Source organism: Centruroides vittatus, unplaced genomic scaffold, assembly GCF_030686945.1.
Source record: "Centruroides vittatus isolate TY-2023 unplaced genomic scaffold, ASM3068694v2 contig_1035, whole genome shotgun sequence".
Lineage (NCBI taxonomy): Eukaryota > Metazoa > Arthropoda > Arachnida > Scorpiones > Buthidae > Centruroides > Centruroides vittatus.
In genome coordinates this window covers 2,409,148-2,436,771 of record NW_027120673.1, presented here as the reverse complement: position 1 = coordinate 2,436,771, position 27,624 = coordinate 2,409,148, and the positions used below count along the sequence as shown (strand labels likewise).

The 27,624-nt window shown below is 26.6% G+C and overlaps 1 protein-coding gene across 1 annotated transcript; it reads right to left on the bottom strand.

The window, feature by feature from the left end:
- Positions 1–1,666: 1,666 nt before the first annotated feature.
- LOC136969369 (guanylate kinase) lies at positions 1,667–26,085 on the bottom strand. Its single transcript, XM_067263509.1, has 9 exons — positions 25,708–26,085; positions 9,865–9,999; positions 8,118–8,159; positions 7,943–8,039; positions 7,427–7,565; positions 7,246–7,330; positions 7,076–7,161; positions 3,938–3,974; positions 1,667–2,862 (listed from the first exon to the last, which is right to left on the bottom strand). The coding sequence occupies exons 1-9, from the start codon at positions 25,811–25,813 to the stop codon at positions 2,753–2,755; spliced, it is 837 nt and encodes a 278-aa protein (XP_067119610.1). The 5' UTR covers positions 25,814–26,085; the 3' UTR covers positions 1,667–2,752.
- Positions 26,086–27,624: the final 1,539 nt, after the last annotated feature.

Here is a 27,624-nt window from a genome sequence, read left to right as displayed (position 1 = left end):
ATCTTCGATTCTTCTCGATGACGATGTACTTTTTAAAAAATTATTTTAAATTCGTATAATTATGTGGTTTTAAATATAATTCGGGAAAATAATTACCGATTAAATGTAAGATAATCTTATTTTTCTCTTTTTACACATTAAATTCCATAGAATTTCTAAACTCGTTGAATCTAAAGTGATTTCTTTAAACTTTTTCTAGAAATTTTCAACTTCTAAATGATTCACCAATTTTATTTATTATTATTTTGCTCTTATTTACCATTTATTAAAATCGAAAAAGTCTGTTTAAATATACATAAAATTTTTAATTTTTATGTTTTGATTTCTTTAAATATTAAATTTATTATGTAAAAGTTTACTCGAGCCATTTACACGATTTTATGGCTTAGATTGTGAAATTAATTATCTAGTACAGTAAGAAATAAATTTACGTAAGTTGTATTTAAACTTAAATATACATCCACCCGTTCATTTTGCTCGCTTTCTGGTAAACAAAACGACTTTTGGCTTAAAATAACAAATTTATTTTTACGACCAAACATCACATCTCTTATTCAACACGTAAAAATCCTCATTTTTGGCAGTTCAAAAAATTATTTATTTTTTAATTAGTATAAAATGTGCTTAGAAGAAAAATAATCATTTTGAATTAATATATTACTATAAAATATTAATTTAATAAATTAAGTATTTAATTTCTTCCTCTCTTAATACATTCTATAGCATTTTGATGTTCAGAACTCAGATAATTTAACACTTTGTAATAAATTCTGTATTTATTTTGCTTAATTACGTATATGTTCATTTTATCGATATTGTGATTTAATTTTGTGTAATATTTTTGTAGTTCGTAAACAGTATCGGAAGGATTATTTTCCTGTCAATCAATGTTGTGTTGGCATTCTTTTTAAAATTAGTAATGAAATTTCTTGACGAGAGATGGAGCTACGCTATTTTAACACTAATAATAATAATTTCTTAGCTAATATACTGTATTAAAAAATAGATTTCTATAATAATAATAATAATGAATTAAACCGCATTTCTCGACTTTAAATGACGAGTAAAAATACGTAATGTGACTATATTAAACACGTCCCCGTTTGTTATTCTAAAATTTCAACAGTTGTTTAGATTAATTGATTAGGACAAGACAATGACTAATTTTCTTTAAATTTTATAATGATTAATGATTCTTTTTAACCGTTTCAAATTAACGACTTAAATGACATGCAATAAAGCTTGCAAGTATTAAGTTTAATGCGAAACTTCTTAATTTAATAAGTGAATTATGATGTTATAAATGCGTGTTAATTGATTTTTAATTATCCGGTTCTCGTTCGTTTTCTTTAGAACTAAATATAAAGTATTGTTTTTAACATAAATTCGTGTAAAAATGAAATATCTCAATTTAATTCATCTTTGTCGCGAAATGAAGGTTGAAACGTCGCAACTTAATGGTCAAATCTGCGATTTAAATCTAAATTTAATTCTGGCAAATGCACAACTTGATTGTAGCAATGATGAGAATTTTTTTTTAAAAGAATTAAAAATCTCACATTCTCTTCATCTTTAAAATACTTTTAACACATTTTATTAATTAAACACCTTAAATAAATCCATTGGAATTTTTCAAAATGCATTTTAAATAATAAAAAAAAAAAGGTTGCTTTTAAATCATTTATTGAAAGCACATTAAAGAATTTTTTCTTCTTGTCAATATACACAAAATAAAATTAATTTTTTTCAATGTTAATAATTTATATACAAAAAATTTGTAGCAGCATTTCAATAATCATCGATTACATTAAATCAAATTAATAAACATATTTGAAATTCTATAAATCTACATTTTACAGATTTAAATTCCTGTTTACATTCATATTTACAAATGTATAATGTATACATATAAAAAGGACACACAATATTGGTGGGAAATAAATATAATGTTAGAATTTGAATTTTTCTATGCAGATAGTTTAAATTAAAAAGTATTAACAATGTATTCAAAATACTTATTTAGAAATATGTTATGTTAATATTGACAAAAAAAATTATCTAAAATTCTTTACAGACACATTTAAGTGCAATCAAATGAATTAATTAAAATCATTAAATTCTGTTTTTTTTTTTTAATGAAAAAGAAAACAGTTTTACAACAGAAAATCAATCCAAAACTTAAATTCTCAAAGTGCTTAATTTAATCATATAAAAAAAAAATATATAAATATCCATCTTAAACATATTTAAGAAAATCAGTAATTAATATAAGATGAGATTTCATAGCAGTAATAAAAAAAATCCTTAAATTCTTTTAATATATTGACACATATTGAAAGACAAAAGAAAATGATAGCATTATGATAATGTTAAAATGAAGATAAATAATAGTGCACAATTTGACATGAATTTTATACAAAAATGAAAATGCTTCACAAAATTCAGCACGAAGTGCACACAGTTTGTTCAAAGTTTACCCAATTAGAAAAATTATTATTAATACTACATCATTAAAAAAAAAAAATACTATTGTAGAGAAATACTAAAAATTTTAGATGCTTCATTTAACTAATTTGTACAAAAAAAAGTTCAAAAACACACATTAAACAATTTCATAAACATCTACAAAATGGAAATCTTGAACAGATCTTTTCAAGAAGTATAATTGCAAAATAACAACTGTACCACATCCCAAAACTCACTCCACTTGATGTTGATGCTGAATAGCAATACCCCAGAGGAAAGGTAGAGACTACGCACGAGGAGAACCTGCATGTAGCGCCCCACGACATGTAATGCCATTACGTAATCTCTGAGCATCCGAGGGCTTCTCCTTCCGGTTCACCCACGCCGTAGGAGAGCCTGCGCAATTCAGGTTATTTAGCAAGACTTAAATTTATAATTATTTTTTGGAGATCTTGCAAACTTGTATCAGGTTCAGTATTGGAAAATTTTCCTTTAATCAGTATCATATTTTAAACAAATATCATATTAACAATATATATTTTTTTAATGTTAACATAGTTTTTAAAGATCAAACATGAAATAATTTGTAATGAACAATCTAAGCAAGATATACTATATACTAAAATGAAAATTAATTTTAATTATATAATTTAATATCATGTTAAGTTCTGATTGAACCTGATACAGAAATTTACTGATCTTGTATTCAAAACTATAAACTACATTAGGATAATAATGTGTAAGTAAATTAAATAAAACGAATCTAATTAAATTTTAATTTTTAAAAATAATTGTATTTTACATAACATGCTTTGAATTTTACAAGTTTCTTTTAGTAGGATTAGTACAAAAAGAAGACTTATACATTATAAAGTTAAAAGTTGAAACATTTAACATGATTTTAGATTTTTAATTATATTTGGAAAATTCTAAAGTATTGAATAAATACTCTTTTCTCTAACAGTTGTTAAACTATTTATTAAAATTCCAGTTTCACAAATATATCTTTTTATATTGTTACAATTATAATAAAATGAGATTCCACAAATGAGAATATAACAATTTATAAAACAAAATAAGGAAAACATAGAAGAGTGAGGGGGGAAAAAGTAATACTAAAATATACCATTCATTCTCTATAAATAATATATAAATATAATAGACATTCATACAACGTGAAAATCATGCATATTTAAAATAGCTAATATATATATAAATAAATAAATGTTAATATTCTTTTCTAATTAATAAACTTAAATAAATAAATAGTTCAGAAGTTAATAAAAGATGACAGTTAAAAAATAAATATAATGCAGTTTTGGTGGGTCCTATATATCACAGTGCAGTTTTTCTTAGATTAGAAGTAATGCATCATGTAAAATGCATCAAATTTACAAAAATTCAGATCTAATAGGTTAAAATTCATTGTATTGATCTTGATGTTAATGTTTAATGGCATTTCATTTTTCACCTTTTGTGCCTGATCTGTTCTTCACTTCTTCAATTTCCTAAGGCAACAAAAAGGGAGTAAATTAAATATTTTGACTAAATTCCCAAATATTTAAAATTATATGTAATTTTAATTTTATTAAATTTCTTTTGATTAAAATAATCTATTATAAAAATTTAATAAAAAGCTATATACGAGTAAATTGGAAAAAAGTCTTCAAAATGGTTATAATTATTATGTTCAATTAACATATTTAATATTAATTAAAAATACTTATAAACTGTTTAATATGTTTCTTTTTATGATATGATATAAATGAAATAACGACCAATTAGATTAACATAAATACAAATTAGAAATTGTTTTATTATTTGAATTTCAAGTATAAAAATCGAATAAAATATTATTATTGCCATATTCAGAAACATTTTTTATATAAGAGACATTTATCTTATATATTTTTTCAATAAAAGAGGAAAAGAAAGTAAAAACATTAAAATTCAAGTAAACCAACAATACAAAAAATACTGAATATGAAATACTTTATTAATAAAGCAAATTAACAACTTTGAAGAGTAATAAAAATAAAAAAAATTCAGAAGTAACATCTATCTAACACCAATATAAATACAAAAATTATCCTCAAAACCTGAATTTATGCTCTAAAATTATACCAATTTGGTCAAAATTTAGAAACAATTTTATTTGATTATTTATATTTCTTGAATCTAATTTCTAAGAAATTTAATTTTATTGACAAACTATTAGATAAATTCATTCATTAGATATTTCATTATTTTACAGTATATAACAGACAAAATGCAAAAGATTTCAAAATAAAATATATAACTTTTTTTTATTTTTACTCTAAATTAAGGTTATATTTTAAGTTTAATAAGATACAAATGACAAAAAAAATTATTTTTCAGAGTCCATTAACCAGATAAAATATACATAATAGAACATAAAGACTTTAATGTAAAGTGCAAAGTTTCAATTTCCTTAAGTAAAACTAAGATATATAAAAGTTATCTAGCAGATATCTGAAGTTATTTGATCATTTTTCTCGATATAAATCTAATTGGATTCAAAGATTCATATAAAGATCTAATTAAATATATTTTTAATAAAACTTTCAAATTAATATATAGAATGCAATCCAGAGAAAATATCAAAGGATATTTTTGTAAATATTTTTTATTCTTCAAATATTTTATTAAATTTAAATATGAAATAACCATAAAACAAATTTTTTTTTAAATGTGATGTACATTAAAAACAAATTTTTAAATTTAAAATCTCTCTATGTTAATAGAAAGTAATCAAGATTACATTGATTATTGTTAACGTGTGTGTGTGTGTGTGTATTTTTATTACCTTAAATTCATAAAATAAATAAATAAATATTCATTTTTTATCATTTATTACTTTGATAGTGGACAGGTAATCTGATTTTGAGAACTTAATAATATATGTCAATAAATATACAATCTTCATCTATATTTTAAACTATAAAAATCAGTCAGTAATAGTCTTATTATTAATAGTTTGCTCAGTTACATATTCAGAGAAATTACCCACTTTTTTCTGAGATTAATTAAACTATTTTAAACTTAATCCTTATTCCAATGTTTCAAAATATTTTTTCTAATAATTGCTTTGTGTATAAACTAATTTTTTCAATATGAAATAATTCTGTAATTGTGCTTTATGGATTTTTGTGCTAAGTTTTAATTTATCATTAAATTCACAAATAACATTTTTTAAGTCTACACTGCATAATTTGAATTCCATCAAAACTGCAAATTTATACATCTTAATATAATTTTTTCTAAATGTTTAGAATGAAGGGCATATCCTTAATTTCTAAAATGTTTTCCCTCCAACTCAATGTTGGGGAGTAGATATGAAATATTTTTTTGAATAGATTAAAGTGATATATGTAGCAAAAACAAAAATAAGTCAGTTATTCAATTGGAATACAATCATTTTAATCTATTCCAAGAAAATATTTTTCATAGTTTTACTTATAAAATGATTTTGAAAATTGTTTGCTTATTTAATAAGAAACATTTATGTAGAAAAGTTATAATGAATAATACAAAAAAAAAATGTCAATGGCATTTTTTTTGTATTATTCATCATTATAACTATGTAAATTACCATCAGCCATTTTTAATTAAAAACATTCATATATAAAACAAAGTAATTTTAAACATTCATTCTTTAAATCAATATTACGTTATATGATATTAGAATGCCAAAATAGAAGTCAGCAACCTTTTGATTTCAAACAACATTTAAATTAATAGAAAAATAAATGAATTATGTATAAGAATACATAGAATTTTACATCAACAGCTTGTAAAATAAGTTCTCTCATATTTTTATCTTTTCAAGCACTGTTAATAAATTACTGCAGTTAATGACAGTTCAATATATTAATATGAATTAGCCTATTTCATTAGTTTAATGAAGATAAATCATTTTAGTGTAATACCAGTTAATTATAATGTGTTAAGTAACTATACAATCTACTAAAATATCATTTCTTCACAGACTTATTTTCAAAGTTGCTGATCTCTACAGCAGAAAAACTATTACAATAGCAAAAAGACTAAGTTTATAACAAACAAAACAATGCTTTAAAGACATGACAACAAGCTAAAAAGCAGTAAAAGTCATCTTTCCACATTTAAATGACTCAATTAACTAAATATCAAAACTTAGATTATGGAAAATAGTTTTGTAAATTCTATATAATATCTTAACATTGCAATTTAATGTTTCAATTTAGTTAAGTACAAATCATTTCATATCTTAATGTTCATGTAATTTAAAAAATAAAAAGGGCTAAAAAATGTTATTTTATTGAATATAATATTTTCAAACAATAAAGCTTTATCTTTAAAACATTAACAATTCAGAATACATATGCAAATTCAAATACTTAAAAATGAAGGTAAATTGTTTTGAACACACATTAATGGCTAGTAATTTTGTGAATGAAAAATTTATTTTATTTATAAAATGTTAAATGATTAAAATTAGTCCGTTATAATCTAAAGCATTCTATAAAATTAAATGTGATTATTTCATTATATTAAATATCCTAAAAATTTATTTTTTAAAAAAGAAATGATAATGAAATGAACTTACTCGCAAAAGAAACTTCTTAAGATTTTTATATGCTTCTTCTGCATTATCATTAACTAATACAAGATCAAAGTTGCCTGGCTGTTCACCTGCAATTTTTTTTATCATTTATAAATTTTATTTATTAATGTATTTTAAATATATAGGTATTAAAATAATAAAAAATGAAATACCAAATGACAATTCTTCTCTTGCTCTTGCCAAACGTCTTTGAATATTTTCTTCTGTTTCAGTACCTCTACCTCTTAATCGTCCTTCCTATTAAAAGAAAAATAATCATGTAAATAATTACATTAGTTAAATCAATATTTTATCTATTAATTTTCTTTATATAAAAATAACAACTATTTTTACCAAAATTTCCAAGCTTGGAGGTTTTATAAATATGTAATATGGTTTTAGATCAGTTTTCTTGATATTTCTTACACCATCAATTTCAATATCCAATATGCATATTTTTCCTTTATTCTGAATATCTCTTACAGATTTCTTACTGTAAAAAATTTTTTAGTAAAATTTCAAAATAATATATTTTAGTATTTTATTAATTATTGATTTTTAATTCTAAATTAAATGTAATATTTATTTCCCTTTTTCTATATAAAAGTTTTCAAAAATGTTTTAAAGTGCATTTTGTCAAAATATTTTAACAAATTGAAAATTAAAGTAAAAATCTTTGAATGATTATTTTGAAAAATTATAACAGCTTTTTCATAATAAATATTGTATTATTTTTTCTATCACTAAGAAAATCGTATGACAGTTTTACTTGCATAATTATTAGAAATAATCTAAATTAACCATCTCATTTGTTCCTTCCTAGCTACATATTAGAAAAATAATTTTTTTTTCATTAATTTTAATTTTTACCTTGTGCCATATAAATTTCCTGAAAATTCTGTATATTCAATAAAGTCACCATTACTAATAGATCTTTCCATTTCATCACGATCAACAAAATGATATTCTGAAACATTTTAATTGCTATAAATATATAAATACAATATTTAATTTTAAAATTATATAATATATTAAAAAAATTTACCTCTTCCATTACTTTCACCAGGTCTTGGTTTTCTGGTTGTATCTAATTAAAAAATATATATAATTAACATTTAAATACACTTTCTATATACAGTAGAGCATCGATTATCTGAATACCAATCAACCAAAACATCGGTTAACTGAAAGTGTTCCAATTGGCAAATTCAAATTTCCATTAGTGCTGTGGCACTGCCTCAGCACTAATCCTCCCCTCCCTGCCAACCTAAACTGTAGGCCTACTTTAATGTACTACTTTATGTAAGGTATGTATTTGTAAGACATGTGATACAAAATACACACAGTACAGTTGTGTTTAATATATTTTTTCATAAATGATCAGTTATCTGAAAAATCAGTTATCCAAACAATCCCAGTTCCAAATTGTTTCGGATAATCAATGCTCTACTGTAATATTTTAATTGAAATTTATATAAAAATAGTATTTTATTACACTCCTACTTTAATAATTCACATTCTTTAATTATGACAACTAAAGTATAATCAGAAAATATTATATCTAAACAAATTTATGTTATGTAAGCTATAAATATAACCAAACAACTTTTTATTCAGGCAAAATAGATAATAAATAAAAAGATCCCTCTTTTAGAATTCATGTCAATGTATATATACCAAGAGATAGAAATATATAAACAATGTTTTTGTACAAAGGGGAAAAAAATTTAGAAGATATGAATGAAAAAGATTAAAAGAAAATCACTTATGAAAATGAAGCTTGCTAAAAAAGTTGAATCCAATGCTAAATTCTATTCAAAACATAAATGTTTAGATTAAAATCAATTTACGATTAAAAAAAAATTGAAACTGTTGAAATATTGAATATTTCAAATAGTTTCAATTTTACACAATTTATTAATTCAATATAAGTTAGTTCCAGCCAACTATATCAGGTACTACACTTAATAATTAAATTGGTTTAATTATAAATTCAATATTTAAATTTATATGTACTGTACATGTATAAATCATATTTTAATTTATTCATATTTATCTTACAGCATTTTTATAAAAAGCAGAAAATCTTAGAAAAATGTTATTAGATGAATAGAAACAAAACTGAATGTTTCTATTCCTTTTACTACTAAACAAGTATTAAAATATAAATTGTTTTAAAAAACTAATTATCCCATTTAAAATTTATTTTGTATACTAGTACTTTTTTTTATCAATTAACATTTGATAAAAAAGTACTAGTATACAAAATAAATTTTAAATTACGATAGAGGACACAAAGGCATAATAATTAACTAATTATCCCACTTTAAATATAATTTATATTTAAATACAAAAATGATTAATTTGTAATTATGCACATCATCTAGATTACATTATAATTAGTAGTTAAGGTAGATCATAATTTCATGTTTTATTAAACAATTCCTTGCATAATGATATTGTTATTTCAAAAAGCTATGACAGCAAATATTATACATCTTTCATTATTTGGTAATTTTATTAAATTATAAAACTGATTCAACAATAATTTGATGTTTTTTTCTATTCATAACTGATACTACTTACAGAATAAATAAAAACTTAATTAAGAACTGAAAATTAAACACTTTAAAAAACCTTATGATGCTATTTCTAACCACATATTATTGAAAATCAGATGGTTAATATATATGAAAATTGCTTAATTTATTTTGTCAAATAATGTATGATCTTTGTTAATATCTATTTAAAAATAATCTAAGAATTAATTATTAAATTATAATAATACTTACGTGATATACTAAAACCAATGCAATCACCGTATTCGTCCATTAGATATTTTAACAGAGTGGATTTACCACTACCTGATGGACCACATATTACAACTGGTCTTGGACAAGACATCTGTGATAACCAAGATAGGCTGCCTGAAAATTAAAACAATTAAAATTAAATATATATATTTAAAATAATATTCTTTTTGTTTTATCTACCAACTGTGTATTGTTTTATAAAAATATAGTACTTTAATATAATATTTTTTATATTATTTACATATTCTCTATTTTATAAACAAAAACAGTAAAATTTTTATATAATTTACTAAATATACCAAGATTTGACTTATCAGAAATTAAAAAATTAAGGAGATTACTTGAATTAGAAAACTGTTTGGATTAACAAATGCTACACTAAAAATAATAATATTGCAAATATCAATAAGTAAAAGCAATTATTTGTTCAGTTAGACAAAACAAAATTGTAATCACAAACTAATAGTGTCTAATTAAATATCTTGGAATATACAAACATTAATTAATAAATGAATTTTGTATTGAAAACAAATATAAATCAACTTTTCCTATTATGAATAGAAAAATTTGAATAATTATTTACAAATAAAAAACAAAAATTTTAAAGGATTAAAGTAATGGATTAAATTAATTCTTAGTCTACATCAATCTAAATTACACTATTTAACAACAGTGATGCATTTCTAATAAAATATTTTAAAACTGTTTATTTTAATTTCATGACATTTTATTCTTAGAGATTTTATGAATCTTAACACATTTACACACAAATTTTTGGTCTAACTATTTTTGCTTTAATTTTTTTTTTCTTTTTGGAGAATTTCTGCATTTTCTTATTTTCTGAATTTTTCATTGATGTTTTAAAACAAACAATTTAAGGCCATCATCTTAGTTGTAACAAAACAATATGAAGTCTAAACTTTCCAGTTTCTCAAGAATAAAAAAAATCTTGCATTGTAATTATGTTACACAATAAAATTTAAATTATTGGAAAGTTACATTAATATCAATCTTATATTTGTATGACCAAACTGTTTTTGCTAGTATAAAAAGAACACCAATAATTATACATTTTTACGATTTGTGTTTTGCTAATATAAGTTTTATAAACTCAATATTAAACCCGAAACTCCACTCTGAAATTCAAAATAAAAATGGGCATTACGCCCTATGAAGTAACATTTAATACAAAAGAGAACAAAATTAATATTAAACATTAAGGCAGAAATGTCGTTATCCTTTCTCCACTACTGTAGTTAAGTGTTTATCATAGATTTGGGATCAGATTTCTTTTCTAAGTGACATGTTTTGAGTAATATATTTCAATACCAAACAATAGAAAGGAAATCACATCTACTAACTTAATATTAAACATCTGAATGACAATGTTGCAAGTGTTACAGAACAACAGACCAGACCTATGAAGAAAACGCCAAATAGTATTGTTTGACACTAAAGCTCATATTTTTATTACAGAAGCTACTTGCCAATTGAACAGTTTAAGGCACGGACAATTAAAAAGCATGTTTAAATATTCTATTATAATAAATAAAATTATTGATTTTGATGTCTTTTAATCGAAATCGTATTCGTTTACCTATTAATCGAGAAGGACTATTTATATCGCAAGTACCCAATTGGACTATTTCATCTTCGGTTTCTACACAAAAAGAAGGCATCGACCAACCCTAACTCGGAAGGAAGTTGTCTCAGTTACGCCAAACACTATTAGTCGACCGAATGACATCGTTAAAATAATGGCCAATCGCATCCTCTCTTATACGATTTACCATCAATACATACAGGTCACTGGAGTTTGCTCGACGAAGGACTGACGCACTGCACGATGGGTAGGCAAGCTGTCAAACCACTAACGTATACGCCGATGTGACTATTTCAATTTGCACTTCTTTGCAAAATATCATCGCTACCATAAAAAGCAGCTTACAATTTTTGTAAATATGTATAAAAAGGATTAAAATGATATACAGAAGGGTGAATTTATATTAATGTGTCAGTTGCAACGGTCGTTTATAAGATAATCACGTGCGTCAGGCACGACCTTTATCACTGATAACATTATTTTTAATAAATGTTAAGGACTTTGAATAGTGGAGGTGAGTCGAGATGACAACTTTATCTATTTTAATTCAATTTAGATGTAATTTACTACAGCATTATATAAACTCGATACGATTTATAAATAATTTTAAAAAAGTTCAAAGTACAGCACGTTTCGACAAGGACGTCGTCGCGAGGACAGAGGAGCTGGGGATTTTCCCCGGGCCCGCAGTGGTTTCTATACTTATAAATTAATGTTATTTTTACTAACAAAAAATTTAAAAACTGTTTTTATTAATAAAAAAAATATTCTATGTGCCGTATTTTATTTATTTATTTCGGAAAAGGGGCCCGTTCTAACCTAAGCTCTCGACGGCCCTTGTTTCAAACAAGATATTTGAATAACACGAACTGTTCTGTTCCAAGCCAGAGTTGCCTACGCTAAAATAACAGTAACTGTAATCAAATTAAATCTATTCTTTAGAATAGTAGTAGTCAAAATGAGAATGGAACATTCTATATAAAGAAATTTGCAAGTCAATCTCGTACATACATCAAGTTCGATGCACCTAAACTGAATAGTCAAAAGATTCTATTACTTTCCCTTCTGACCCGACGTATACTAAGATTAAAACGCATCCAAGATTAGATCAAACTCTGCTAAAGTAAACAAGAAAACTTATTTTTAGTAAACAACATTTTAAAGCGTATATTTCGATAACGCATTTGATATTGCAAAGATAGGAGGCAATTCAATAAAATAAAAATATTGTCAAGTACTTTTAAGTAGATAAAATTGCTATGAATTAGGTTATTCGCCTCTAAGCGTGACTGGAATATATACAATATTCAACGCGTCATAATTTATATTATTTAAAAAATTATTATTGAAATGAATGTAGCCTATTCTTAATCAAACAGGATGTTGATAAAGCTATGTACGTAATTCTCTTAAGTAAAGTACTTCATGATAAAAAAAAGGGAGATAAATTTAGCATGTTTTTCGATATATCTTAAAATAATATATACTAAAATATCAAACAATTGACAATGTAACAGCAGATCGGTCTTATTCGAGAGAGTGTATAGTCCACTTACCTTATAATGCAACTCTTAGCTATGAAATGAAAATTTACACTTTTTTTTAAAGCCACCTGCAACTACAGAACAGGTTGCACGGATAGAGGAGGAGGCACATCCATTTCAATTATATTGCTCGGTTAGCGAATCAGAAATCCGCTTCGATAGATGATTATAATAAAATAAAAAGGATGTACCATATTGGTACTTTTTTTTTATAGTAAAAAGGTGTGGAGTTTTAATTCTTAGCTATTTCTAAATTAAGAAATCAAAACATGAAAGTAATTTCAATCACAGGATGGAATCCCTGTACATTACATTTGATATAAAAATTACAGGATAATCTATTACTATTATAATAGGTAGGTTACGTTATCCTGTAATTATATCCTGTATATATAAACTACACCTACAGTGTATATATAAATTCTATATTAAAAAGTAGATAATTTACATAATGTTGTAATTATGAATATGATTAATATTCTGAATTTTGTCATTGTGTGTTAATTTTTACACGTCAAAAACTTGATTATTATAAATAGAAATTGAACTAAAAAATAAAACTAATAAGAAATCAACGAACTTAAGAAATCATTGTTCTCGTTAAAAATTTTCTACACAGTTGGCAACTAATCAAACACATACAAGTGCCAAAGTAATGAAAAAAGTGACGTCATCATCACTAAATCTCCTGCATATGTTGCATATGTTAAAAATAATTTCAAAAATACTTTTACGATTTTGCAGAAGCCATAGTAAACAATTATTATAAATAGAAAATCCGCGATAGTATATAAATATCATTCTCCGAAAGCAAATAATGATTTTAATAAGTGAAAAATAAAAGAATACGCATTTGTAACGCACGAATAATTTTAAAATCATTTCAGTTACATAATTTTTTTTTCTGTATTCATTTGCATACACGAATTTAGGATTTAAAACAGTCAGAATATGGGTCAAGGTAAAGACAGGCAAGAAATCAGTCTAAGCTATGACTATTCTGTCTGCAATGTTGAGAATAAAAAACAAAGCTAAAACCGGGCTATCAATAAATTGGCAAGTAAAAAAATTAACAATGATATTCCTAGAATGTGATCATATTAATAAAGGAAAAAATCGGAAAAATCTCAAGGTGATTGATGCTAATCTATACAATCCACTTTACCTTGAACTGTCACTTCAGCAGAAAAATAGATATTGATTATCGTACCAACGGTAATTTTCCTTTCGTACGTTAAACAAAATATGACAGGAATGTTCGAAACTTTTAACATTGAATATCAAACTTAGAAATGGATGAAGTACGTTTTACGATGATAAATTACCTTATCGAATTTAGTAGTAAAAAGTTCTAACTTATGTATAATGAAATCGATTGAACTTACTTTTATGCGGAATATTCTTAATATATTTTTACTAAAATGTTGAATATATAATTTTTTATTGAATGCATTAAGAGTGAATCATACCGGAGTATTTTCGACTACTTTCGCAATTATCGATAAAGGGGCAATTATAGATAAGAAACTATGACGAAACTTTATTGTACTGTAGAAAGTTTCTAAAAAGTACTGCTAAAGAGAAAAGAGCGTGAGTCATCAAGATAGAGCTAAAGTTCTGTGTAACTAATATTAAATCCATTAACGATGAACTAAATCAAGTTGTTAAAAAGTAAATAAAAATTGTTAAACCAACATTTTACAAGATATGATAAAATTGTCGTATCAAAATGAAATTTATTTTACAACACAAAGTGAGACTTCTAACGACGTATTAAGTTAAGAAAAATGCCTTTCTCAAAATTTTTATTAATTGCACAATTTAAAAATCAATCAGAAAAACCTACTTAATTATATCTATGCAATTAAATTAGTTATGTTTAATGTTACATTTTACAAATTCGTTTTTATTAAATTAAATACAATAGACTACACTTAATTTTAATTATAGTTATCATCATCAGTTGGTTTAAGTTATCAAAATTAGCAAGTCCCAACCATATAATACATTATGAAAACTTTGCTTATTATAACCAGAAACTGGTTATCATTGTCATTCCATAGACATTTTTATTGTTTCTTTTTGCAATATCAGCCTACATATGTAGCTGATAATATGAAATCGTTAAATTAAATTATTGGTCTTAACCAGTGCTTTAAATTAATCATATTTGTTCACAATACAATATTTAAAAATGCTTGCATTATGCTAGCTGTTGAAGTTGGTAGTAGACGAATTATTAATAAATTAATAATAATAATATTATTATTATTAAGTCTTCAAGTTATACACTTTAAAATTGTTTAACATGTCCTTTTAATGTTTTAATGTTAGAGTTTAGAATATACAAAGCTTTCTCTCTTGATAAAAAAAAGTAAACTATAATTCTAAAATTGTTTAAAAAGTTGTATAAAAATTAAGTTTATTTAAAAGCAAAATTTATATATTGTGTAGAATATCACTTAAATTTAAAAAGTCTAAAATCTTACCATGAAATACATTTAATCAAGCTAAACCTGGATATCAAATCAAATTTAATATATCATCAATGGTTTTCTTCAAAACCCAGACTAATAATTTCAAACAGTTTAAAAATACAAGAAATAAATAGTTAGCAAATTTAAATAATTGATTAACTTTTTAAGCTGACTTTTTAATGCTAAACTTTTTAAAAATAAATTAAAATTGTCTTGAAATGATCCCTGATACTAACAAAATGATTACGTATTCACTTCACTGCATAACTTTATTCAAAACTAGAAATGTAATTTTGAAAAGTTTGATCATTTACAGAAGAAATTTAAATCTCTATTAAATATATCAATAATTACAGTGAGATATCAATGAATTATTAAAATTTCTAATATTGAATTTACATTTTTATCTCACTGAATGAAAGAATATTTTGAGATGTATAACCAGAGCATATCTATAGATCAGGGGTAGACAAGCAAGAGTTCAGTGGGAGACGAAATGTAGGTTTTGCAAAATGCATGGGAGCCGCAGTTCTGTACTGTCGTGGTGGTTAGTATGGTAAGGAGCGCGATTTTATTATATAATATAAATATAATATAAAACAAATATTGAATTTTTTTTAATAAACATATTTTCACAAAATTATAAAAATAATAATAAAAAAACAGAAATTAACACTTTCAGCAAGAGCTGCATGTAACTCAAAAAGAGCCGCATTTGCCCATGCCTGCTATAGATCTATACAATTCAATATTTAGCTTCAATAAACTTTGTTAGAATAAGAGAGAGAAAAATTGAAAACTAATTTTGATCAATCTTCCTGAAAATAAACAGAGTATAATTTATTTTTATTTGATTTCTTCTGTACTTTACTTCTGTACTTAATTCAGGAAAGGATTCCAATAAAAAAATAGATATTTACAAATAACAAATTTAAATAATCATTAAAATATGATAGACTTTGGATAATAAAGATTTTAATTAAAATGTTAAATACATTTTACAAATTTTTGCTATTATTTTATATAATAAAATTTTAGAATAAACTAGAAAATATTTTTAAAAATATTGTTTTGGTTAATGGTTAAGGAAATATTTAGGGATTTTTCCTAATGTTTCTTTGCAGAAAAAAAATTTGATATATAGTGAATTATTACACAGTAAATCCCCAATTAGCTTAGGTTGTGCATTATCTGAGACTAACCTGTAAGAAAATATACTACACTTACAGGTTCACCTCAGATAAAATATAAGAATAAATCATAAAAGATACACTAGATACATCCAATACACCTTATTGCTGAGAACATATATTTATTACGTCCAACTAACGTTTTCGGCCCACTTTATGGGCCATCCTCAGGTTACAATTGTTCGACTCTAATACAATATCAAACACGTTCAAAACTAAACTAAATTAGAACATACATTTTAAAATTTAAACAAATAGAACAAGTATAACACCCAATAATAAATAAGAAAATCCAAATAAAACACAAATGTAAATGCAAATAAAATACGGTGACTGGCCGTAAACATTAAGGAAAAATTCCTTATCCTTTAACGCATATATCTATTGAGCCTCTGTAGAAGCATTATTATGTGTGTTACTTTTTACCATGTACTTCCATGATGACGGTAACCCCGTCGCATCTTTATAATTTAAACATCTGCCAGACAAACCCGCTCTGTAAATTTCGCATTTCTCCGTTATGGATGACAACGTTGGCGAGTGTATTTTTGCAAGAATTTTGGCATCCTCCCATTGCACAACAGAACCATCGGCTTGCGCCATCCTGGATAACGCTGTTGAACACTTGTTTTTTGCGACATCATACTGGTGCTCTTTAATCCTCACTCTAAGGTTTCTATTGGTGACCCCTACGTAGTCCTTATCAATTCCCAATTGCTCATTTTTGTATGGAATCACATAAACTCCTGCCTGCTCTCTATCGCCAATTCTTTCTTTGTCATTTCTAATCAATCTATATACTGTGGGGGCCCTTTTGCATAATATACTGGCGTTTTTGTGTCTCGATATTTGCTTCATAATAGGGAAGAGACATTTATTATAGGTAAACTTTGTGAAGTTACCCCCAGCTTCAGGTTTCTTCTTAGAGTTGTTCTTAGGCTTTACGTATGCTGTTATTAAACGCTCTATAGACCTTGTTCCAAACCCTAACTCCTTTGCCACCATTTTTATTCTACCCAGCTCATCCATTGTGTCCATTACATTCGAGCAATACAAAAACGCTCTTCTGATTAGGGCTCTAAATGCGGATAATTTATAAACGGTTGGGTCATTAGAATTTGCCGGAATATACATCGGATCATGCGTGGGTTTGATGTACACCTTTGTGTACAAAGTTCCATTCTTAAATTCAATGCCAACATCCAAGAAGTGCAGTTGCTTGCTACTAATTTGCTCAAGGTTAAGTTTTAAGCCATGCTGGTTAGAGTTCATTTGGTCTAAGAATCGTTGAATCATTGCGTCATTATTCCAAATAATTAGAACGTCGTCTACATATCTTTTGTACATGATTATGTATTCATTATAGTTGAAAATCGTCATGCGTTCCATTTTTCTCACCACCAACTCACAGAGCAGGCCAGACATCGGGCTGCCCATAGGGACCCCTCTTAACTGCTTGTAAACTTTACCTTGGAAACTGAAAAATGACTGAAAGCATATCAGATCAACCATTGTCTCTAAATCTTTTTTGTGTTCGTATGCTTTTGGGTGCAAGTCACATAACAGGTTCATTAACTCTTCAAAACATGAGGTAAGATTTATTGATGGAAACATACTCTCGAAATCCATAACAGTCCCAATTTCTTTGTCCATTAACGATATATCATGCAGGTTATTAACTAAACTAAAAGCGTCCTTTGTGACGAATTGGTAGTCTTCAATTAGTGGTGCTAAATGCCTATGCATACGTTTTTCCAGAATGTAGGTTGGTCCTTTACATTTCTCTACTACCGGTCTGACCTCCTTACCGCTTTTATGTATCTTTGCGAACCCAAACAACCTCGGTACGCCTGGGCAGGTGATGTGGGCCCCTTTTAGGAAAGGGAACAACGATGCTATGGGCGATTTTTCTAATCTTCTTAATTTTCTGTCAATTCTTTCAACAACAGTTCGGTCCACCTCTTCACACTCCGTTTTCCTTATATATTCATCTAGGGCTTCATTGTACCTTTGTTTCTTCATTAAGACTAAATGCTTACTCTTATCAGCCCTAGTGACCACTATATCATTAGCATTCAACCATTTTTTAGCTTGGTTAATGCACAACTCTTTACCCTGCCTTCTACAGCATTTTTCAGTTTTGAATACCGTCTTCCATCTGTAATAGTCTTTATCAACTTCACACATACCTACAATTCCTCTTTCTATTTCGGCTACCACACCTCTCCAGTTTTTATTGCTGTTTGGAACATAATTAGGACCTTTTTCCATAATAATGCTTCTACAGAGGCTCAATAGATATATGCGTTAAAGGATAAGGAATTTTTCCTTAATGTTTACGGCCAGTCACCGTATTTTATTTGCATTTACATTTGTGTTTTATTTGGATTTTCTTATTTATTATTGGGTGTTATACTTGTTCTATTTGTTTAAATTTTAAAATGTATGTTCTAATTTAGTTTAGTTTTGAACGTGTTCGATATTGTATTAGAGTCGAACAATTGTAACCTGAGGATGGCCCATAAAGTGGGCCGAAAACGTTAGTTGGACGTAATAAATATATGTTCTCAGCAATAAGGTGTATTGGATGTATCTAGTATATTTAGTAAGAAGGCTGAGTTTGAGTTAATGATTCATAAAAGATACTTTAAAACAAACTTTAAAGATACAAAATGATTTTTTTGTCCTGTTAACTTTTATCATTTACCTTCAAATAGATTTTTTCATTTTTTGGTGTCTGCATCTTTCATGTTACATGTATTTGGAATAGAAATGTCTATTACTGTATATAACCAATCTTATTGCATTTGTGTTTGAAAGTGATGCTAGGTTTATTGTGATGAATTGTTTTATCTGTGAATATGTCATAGTATAATTTGTGAATATTGTTCTCTAATACTACCTGTAGAGTACATTTGTAGTATGGTACTTGGGTGTTTAATCATCTGTGTTTGTATGTATATTATATTTGCTATTTGATTATGCTTTTGTAAATACAGTAGAGAGTCGTTAATTGGAACGATTTTCAGTCAGACTGTGTCATGCTGAATCGAACGTTTTTGATAATTATACTTTAGAAGTAAATCTAGTTTCATGTTTTTATATTCTTCAATATATTTATTTTGTTTGTACAAAATAAAGAAATAATTTTTAACGATACAATAGCCTCGATTATTATTATAAAAATTTTCGTTAGGCTTAAAATCGATGAAAATTCAACGCAAAGCGACACGCAACGGAGAAAAATTTGAACATCGGACAGGTTAATGTATTTTTTCGTACATAATGGGTAATCGGAACAACCCCAGTCCCCACTTGATTCCGATTTTCGACTCTCTACTGTAGTCTGTTTTATTAATATTAGTAGTAAACATTTTATTTTGCACATTTGATTTCTCAAATCTGTAATATGAAATGTTTCCTATGCAAAAAATAATAAAAATTAGATAATGTTATAGAAATTAAGATAATGTTTAATAGTTTTTAATCACAATAGTATCAGAAATCTAAATTTGTAAATAAACTTAAAAAAATGATTAATGTAAATTCATTCCATCTTATTTGTAAAAAGAATTAACAAGTCTAAATTAACACAAAATTTATATATAGTCAATTTCATTTTTAGGGACTTTTTGGAGAAAAATTCTTCATATTTCCTTTAAGTTTTAAAATTTATCTAGTAAAAATAAATAATAATTATTATATTTTATGGCCATTGTTATTGTCATGTCAGAATCAACTGAAAACCCTTATCTATTATTCGCATTTTTCACCGGATGCTCACCCTCTAGTGTTTAAAAACAAAACTGTTCTATCTGGGTCATTTGATTCATTCTTATGTATTATCAGCAATAAATATGAATAGCAATAGAAAAAGCAAAGCTTTTTGTTGCAATCCAAATTGCAATTTCAAAGCCTTACAGGAACCTAATATAAGTTTTTGTCTATTCCCACATGAAAAACAGATGATTATTCAGAAATCGGTAGGTTACATTTATGAGCTTCTCTGAATTCTGAGAGTGGATTAGACTGTTAAGAATTGGGAGCTGTTAAGATTGTCCAGCTTTACATGAACAAGTTGTGCTGTCAATTTTAAAACATATTTTCTTAAAGTTTAAAATGCCAGTAATTTTGTGTGGGACACAGGGTTGGATTTAAGCATTTCAAAGCCCTAAGCTGAACTCTGTAAGGCCACTTACCAACCCTTCACAATTTTAGAAGTCAATCACGAAAAGAATTAAAGCAGACTATGTCTCTGATTTAATATGGATATTAGAAGAAAAAAATGTGAGGTTTCACTAGTCTTCTGTTTTATAACTGAATTTAATTAAATTTTTATACCTGTTCCATTAAAAATCTTTTTTTAAATTGGTTTTATCAATTTTTTTTAAAGATCTTACATTAATTCTTAGAAAAAAAATTAATGAAATACTACACAAAATAAAAAGTAAAGCATATTTTGTTGGTTTGTAAAAAAATGTTTATTACAAAATTTGACTTCAATTTTCTTTTTTGTACAAATGTTTGAGGCCCCTTGAAACTCAAGACCCTAAGCAACAACTTACATAGCTTTTTACTTGTAAATCCAGCCCTGATAGGACAATGTCAAAGCTGACGTTTTTTAACACAAAGGGGACAAATATGTATAAAACAATCTGACGCATTTGTTTTGATACCACATAATGGCATGTCCCGCTAACAATAATTGTTCTCCTATAAAATTTCTCGATAAACAGCTACAAGCACTATATATTATTATATCAGACAGTAATGTATGATTAATTTTACATTACTAGTTACAAGCGACCCAGATAAAGTAGCCATTTTGTGAAAATGCAGCACCCTCTATAGTTCATGAAAAACAAATAATCTATAATGTCACTTTTATCGAATGGATACCCAATTGTTATCTTTATGTAAAGAAATTTTTTTTATTTTAATACAGTAAATATTGCTCAATGTGTTAGAAATCCATAAAAAAGATTGTATACTATAAAAAAAATGTATCTAAGTAAGTTAAGTATTAAAATATTTTTCAAAATCTATTAAGACTTAGGTTTTAACTGTATTAAAATGAAAAATTTAATTTCACAAAATTCAAATTAATAGTTTTTGACAAAAATTAAAGCCATAATAGTCAACACCTTGTGTTTATTTAATGAAAAATTTGAATAATAATTTATTTCATTCTTTAAGTAAAGCAATATGTTTTAGTTCTTAATATATTTCCTGATGATGACCCATATATTACATAATATACCAAAACTTTTATTAAGAATCATTCTCAGTATATATGTTACAGTTAAAACCCGTTTTTAGTTAGAATGCGTTTCAACTAGTTAAAACGTATTCTAACTAAAAACGGGTTTTGACTAACATATACAAAACAGAACATTTACAAAAGTACAATAGAATCCACTTATTGGGATCACTTTGGAACTGGCCTATTTTGAAACAATAACTGACTGATAACATTTAGTGGTGTAAATAATTAAGACTACAATAAATAGAAATTCTGGTTTATTCATGTTAGAACAATTAAAACAATGTTAAAAATTGCTGTTACATGCTGGACAGAAGGCCAGCAACTTTTAATTGTTATATTGAACTATAGCAAATAATGATTAAAACAATGGTTGAAACTTAACAATTTCATGTTATCAATCACATATTGAAGCTGGTAATCAAAAATGAAACTTAAAAATGTCTATTTATCTAGATATAAAACTTAAATTTTAATTCATGTTTTGGGAAGTGCTAATTCTGATAATATTAGACAACCAATAATAATATGATACAATAATCAGATTCTACTGTTTCAAATTCAATGTGGAACAAGAAACTAGAACAACAGGAGATTCTACTGTATTTGTATTTTCTTATGTTAGCTGATGATAAATAAAAAAGAATCTGAAAAATATAAAACAAATTTAAATTCTGAATTTCTGATTTATTTTCAAAAATCTATATTATGTTGATAATAAGAAACATTATGAAGAGTGATTATTTAATTTGTGGACAGAAGCAAAAACTTTCTTTAGATGTCATCTTGGAATCTTCCAGACACTCTTTTTTCAAAATAACCTCATACATTTTTGTCAGTATTGTACCCATGCATTAACTCTTTAAACAGGAAATCACCAAAAATTGGCTTAATCCATTCAAGACAAAATTGGCTGAAGGAAAAGTTGTTTGACTGGTTTTGCTATACAAATTCCCCTAATAGGCCAAGGGGTAAAAACAATTGTGTCTCCAGGCACACAGAGAGAAGAAATTTCAGAGCTTAAATAGTTAAAAGCTTCTTGGAAGCCATTTTTTTGATAGAATGCAAACTGTTGTCATCATGGCTAATAATGTGCAGCCAGTGATCACTACCATAGGTGCCAAGATTCTATCATGTCAACTATACTCTCTGGACTTGACACCTTGCAACTTTTTTATCTTATTACATCCAAAGACAGTTTTGAAAGGGAAACATTTTTATATCTAATGAGAAAGCTTGCAGAGCAATAAGACAACACTTTGCATACTGTTGAGAAATGGCTTTGAAGACTTAATACATGGGTATAATGCCAATAAGAATGTACAAGGTTCAAGGGAGAGTATCTTGAGAGAGAAAAATGGCCAAAGATTCTGATGATTATATTTAAGGAAAAATTTCACTTCTGTCCATTAATTGATGATCACTTCTCACTTTATTACTGGTAAGGTTTACAAAATCTTTACTATATTATTGATTTATCCTTTGTATTTTAAATGGTAGTTAAATAGTTCAAAAATCAGTATAAATAGGGCAACATAAATCCTGGTTAGTCTGACAGTCCTGGATTTCTTCTATTTTTAACTCTCAAAAATGGAATTTTAAATATAACCATTTTATAAGTCTTCTAATGTAATATAACCAATTTACATGTCAATATGTAGATTATACTCTTTCAAAATTACTCAAGTTTAACTATATTTAGACACATTTTTCACTCTTAAAAACTGTCCAGATTTGTGCAATTAACAACACACCAACCACTGCCATAAATTGTCCAGCTATAATTTGGAATAAATGATTTATAATTATAGCCCCACAATTTATGGCAGTGGTTGGTGTGTTGTTACTTTGCATCCAGCTGTTAGGGTTATTTATTTGTGCAATTAACTGTACTCAAAGCATTACAAAAAATTATCTTGAGATTTTTTTTATCAATAGACAGATTGATTCTTATAAACAAAATATGCAGTTTTTACAAGAAAAACAATATTTTTATTCTCTATCTATTTTAAAGACTTATTTAATATTTATCAGAATTTTATGACATTTTATTACTTTCTTTACTTTGAACCAGAAAAAATTAAAGTTTCTTAAAAGAAAGCTTTTCAAACTGTTTTCTATTGGATGAAACAGATAATAAATAATTTATAAAATAACATTATTTTTGATCATTCTGTAAAGCTTATAACTTTCAATCAAGTAGCTTCTTTCCTTTAAGACTCATACAATACAAAATTCAATTCATTTTAATTTATTACTTAAAATTGGTCTTCAGATGTTCTAAATTTTAAAAATTATAAATCATATGACTTAAAACTTAAATAATATATATAATTCACAACTGTTGCAATTAGTTCTAAATTTTATACAATTATATTAATTTTTTAAAAGTTACTACAAATAAAGAGATTGATTTTAAATACCTTTTGTGGTGTATAAATTTCAAAGAAGAAAAAATTAATTGATTGAAAACTGCAAGAAATCATTTCTAAAATTATATTATTGAATATTGTATAACAAATCCAAAGTTTCGATATCAACATTTACCTGATACACTGATAATTGTATATCCTGTTTAATCATTTACATATTTCCTTCAACAGATGTGCAAGTTAAAATATTTTCCCATTATATTATTACAGTAGAGCGTCGATAAGTGGAATGGCCGTAAAGTGGAACGATTTTCAGTCGGACTGTGTCGTGCTGAATCGAATGTTTTTGATACTAAATTTACTTCTAAAAGTATGATTTTCATGTTTTTTTTATATTCTTTAATATATTTATTTTGTTTGTACAAAATGCAGAAATAATTTTTAACGATACGATAGCCTCGATGATTATTATAAAAATTTTCGTTAGGCTTAAAATCGACGAAAATTCAACGCGAAGCGACACGCAACGGAGAAAAATTCAACAGGAAGCGATACGCAACGGAGAAAAATTTGAACATCGGACAGGTTAATGTATTTTTTCGTACAAAGTCGGAAACTGGAACAAGTCATTAACTGGAAGGACCCCAGTCCCCAATTGGTTCCACTTATCGACGCTCTACTGTATTATTATTAAACATTAACATAATATCTATGTCATACTTTTGTGTTCAAGGAAAGTCGTCTTTTCTCAAGAAATATTAGTTCAGTTAATCACCTGAAACTACCAGAATTTCTAACACATTGAATAAGTTGGTATATTTAAATTTTTGCTAGGCAAAAATGAAATAAAGTACAAAGTACAAAAGTACAAAAACATGAGAAAAGTCATGAAATAAAGTAATTCTGCTCTATGATTGAAATTTACATAAATAAAAATAACTTATTGTTTTGTTTAAGATGTTTACAGTAATACAAGTAGATACAAATAATGGATGTTTGATACCACGCTTTATGAATAACATATTTACATGTTATAAAGTATTTTTGTATTTTTTTTTTTAAATTAGAAATGGAATGATAAAAGATCATAAGAGCAGACAACTCTGTTACACTAATCAACATAAAGCCAAATTCCTCATTTAGCATAGTACAACTATAGAAAAATTTTGAAAAATAACTTTTGCCAGTGTGTAGGACTCACTTTTGAGGAAGATTTCTGGAGGACTTCCTATTGGATCCTAATTTTATTTAAGAATTAAGCTATATCGAAGAATATTAATTTGATCCATTCATATTTCCATTTATTAAATTACTACAATATAAAAAAGTTTTAGCGAAATGTAAGCATTGGATTAAATAAATGATTTTCCTACCATTTCGTGTCTGAAAGTGGCGACGAAAGCTCAGCTTCTGGATATTTCCTAAGCGATGTCCATTCAAACCGATAGTCTGACCATAGCCACAGATCACCCCAGTCATTGTTCTCGGTTATTCAACGGGTAGATAAACGGAAGAGAGAGACGTTGTCTATAACAAACGAAGAAGCTATCTACTTTATCGCGCAACCGACGACTTTATATACAATGCAACCGAAAAAAAGGTCGGTGCCAAGAAGTCCCACGTGTCAATGCGCCCTTCACTCAGTTATAACGAAATGATTTCAGACAGATGACGTAAACAAGGCGGTTCCATTAAGTATATTGGTTTACGCCAATCTTAGTACAAAGGTTAATATTTCACGATAAATCTGTTTACCCACCTGATATCATTCTCCGTACCAATGCAAACATTTGAAACGATACTACACACGACCATCACTTGTTACTGCCATCTAGTGGAAAAATATAACGTTTTGCGTTATTTTCAAATAATAAAAAAATAATTTGTAAATTAATTTTAAAATGTTACAAAAGTTTATTGTCAGCAATTTTATATTAATTTTACTTCGATTCTATTTAAAACTCATTTCTGTGGACGAACGATTCGTGCGGTCGAGCACAAATCTAAAATCGTGACTAAAATTAACGCGAGTTACGATCGCGAGCACTCGAAAAACCTTTAAGAAAAGACTACCGTATGTGCATTTTGTAGAAAAAATGGAGGATTTTGTAAAGCCAGACAAATGTGGCTTTAAAAAAGAAAAGCTCAAAGTAATTCTTGAATAAAAGTGATCATGTTATTCTTGATTTTCGTTTCTTTTTATGGACTATCTATATCAATTAATTCAAAATTATTTCTCCATCAGAACTATAACTTATCTGCGATTCCGAAGATAGATTCTATTTCGATCATTTTGAACAAAATAATATGTAACAACTTGTATAACCGCGTCTTTGTTACGATAACGTTTTGTCCATTAATGTTTTTCAAAAATGTTATTAGAATTCGAGTTTCTCGGGCAAAACCAGTTCGGATGAGCACAGTTTTCAATGTAAATTTTTAGACAAACCCTTAGTAAAATAATAAATAATAATATAAAGAAAAATTAAACAGAATTTTTTCTTAAAAAATGAATGCATATACGTGGTACGATCCAAAAGTTCTGGGACTGCAGTAATCTACGACAACAAAAGCATGTATTTGAAGTTACAGCGTATGAAATGGATTCTACCAAACCACCTCTACGTGTTCAGGTTAATTTCACCCATGCCATGTGATTAAACCGCGAGCGCTGCTGTTTTATTCCGGAGATAGTTTACCTTTGTCCTGCGACGTAATCAAAGTGGAGTTTCAAGAACAACCTCTAACATTAAATTTTGTCAGCGTTTAGGTAAAACACCCACGGAGACTTTAAAATTGCTAAGAAAGGTGTACGGTGATTCTACCATGGCGAAATCGAAATGTTGGAGGTTGTTCTTGAAACTCCACTTTTATTACGTCGCAGAACAAAGTTAACTATCTCCGGAAAAAACAGCAGCGCTCGCGGTTTAATCACATGACATGGGTGAAATTAACCTGAACACGTAGAGGTGGTTTGGTAGAATCCATTTCATATGCTGTAACTTCAAATACATGCTTTTGTTGTCGTAGATTAGTGCATTCCCCGAACTTTTGGATCGTACCACGTATACACATATAATGTATTTACAATATATAAAAACGAAAGTGCGTTAGCTTGTTCTTTAAACATTTAGACACAGTTTGAGCAAATGCAAATGAACATTTCAGATATCATCCAGGAGGAAGTCAACGACTTCTATCGTTGAATTAACTTCAATCCATGATTGAAGTTAATGGATGGTGGCATTCGAATAAAAGTTACTTAATACAAAGTTACCAGTGAGAACAAA

Coding starts and splice junctions, on each gene's coding strand:
- LOC136969369 (XM_067263509.1), bottom strand. CDS start 25,813: ATGACTGGGGTGATCTGTGGCTATGGTCAGACTATCGGTTTGAATGGA. Junction 7,331..7,426: donor CTCCAAGCTTGGAAATTTTG/GTAAAAATAGTT, acceptor TTCTTTTAATAG/GAAGGACGATTAAGAGGTAG. Junction 2,863..3,937: donor GAACAGATCAGGCACAAAAG/GTGAAAAATGAA, acceptor TGAATTGCGCAG/GCTCTCCTACGGCGTGGGTG.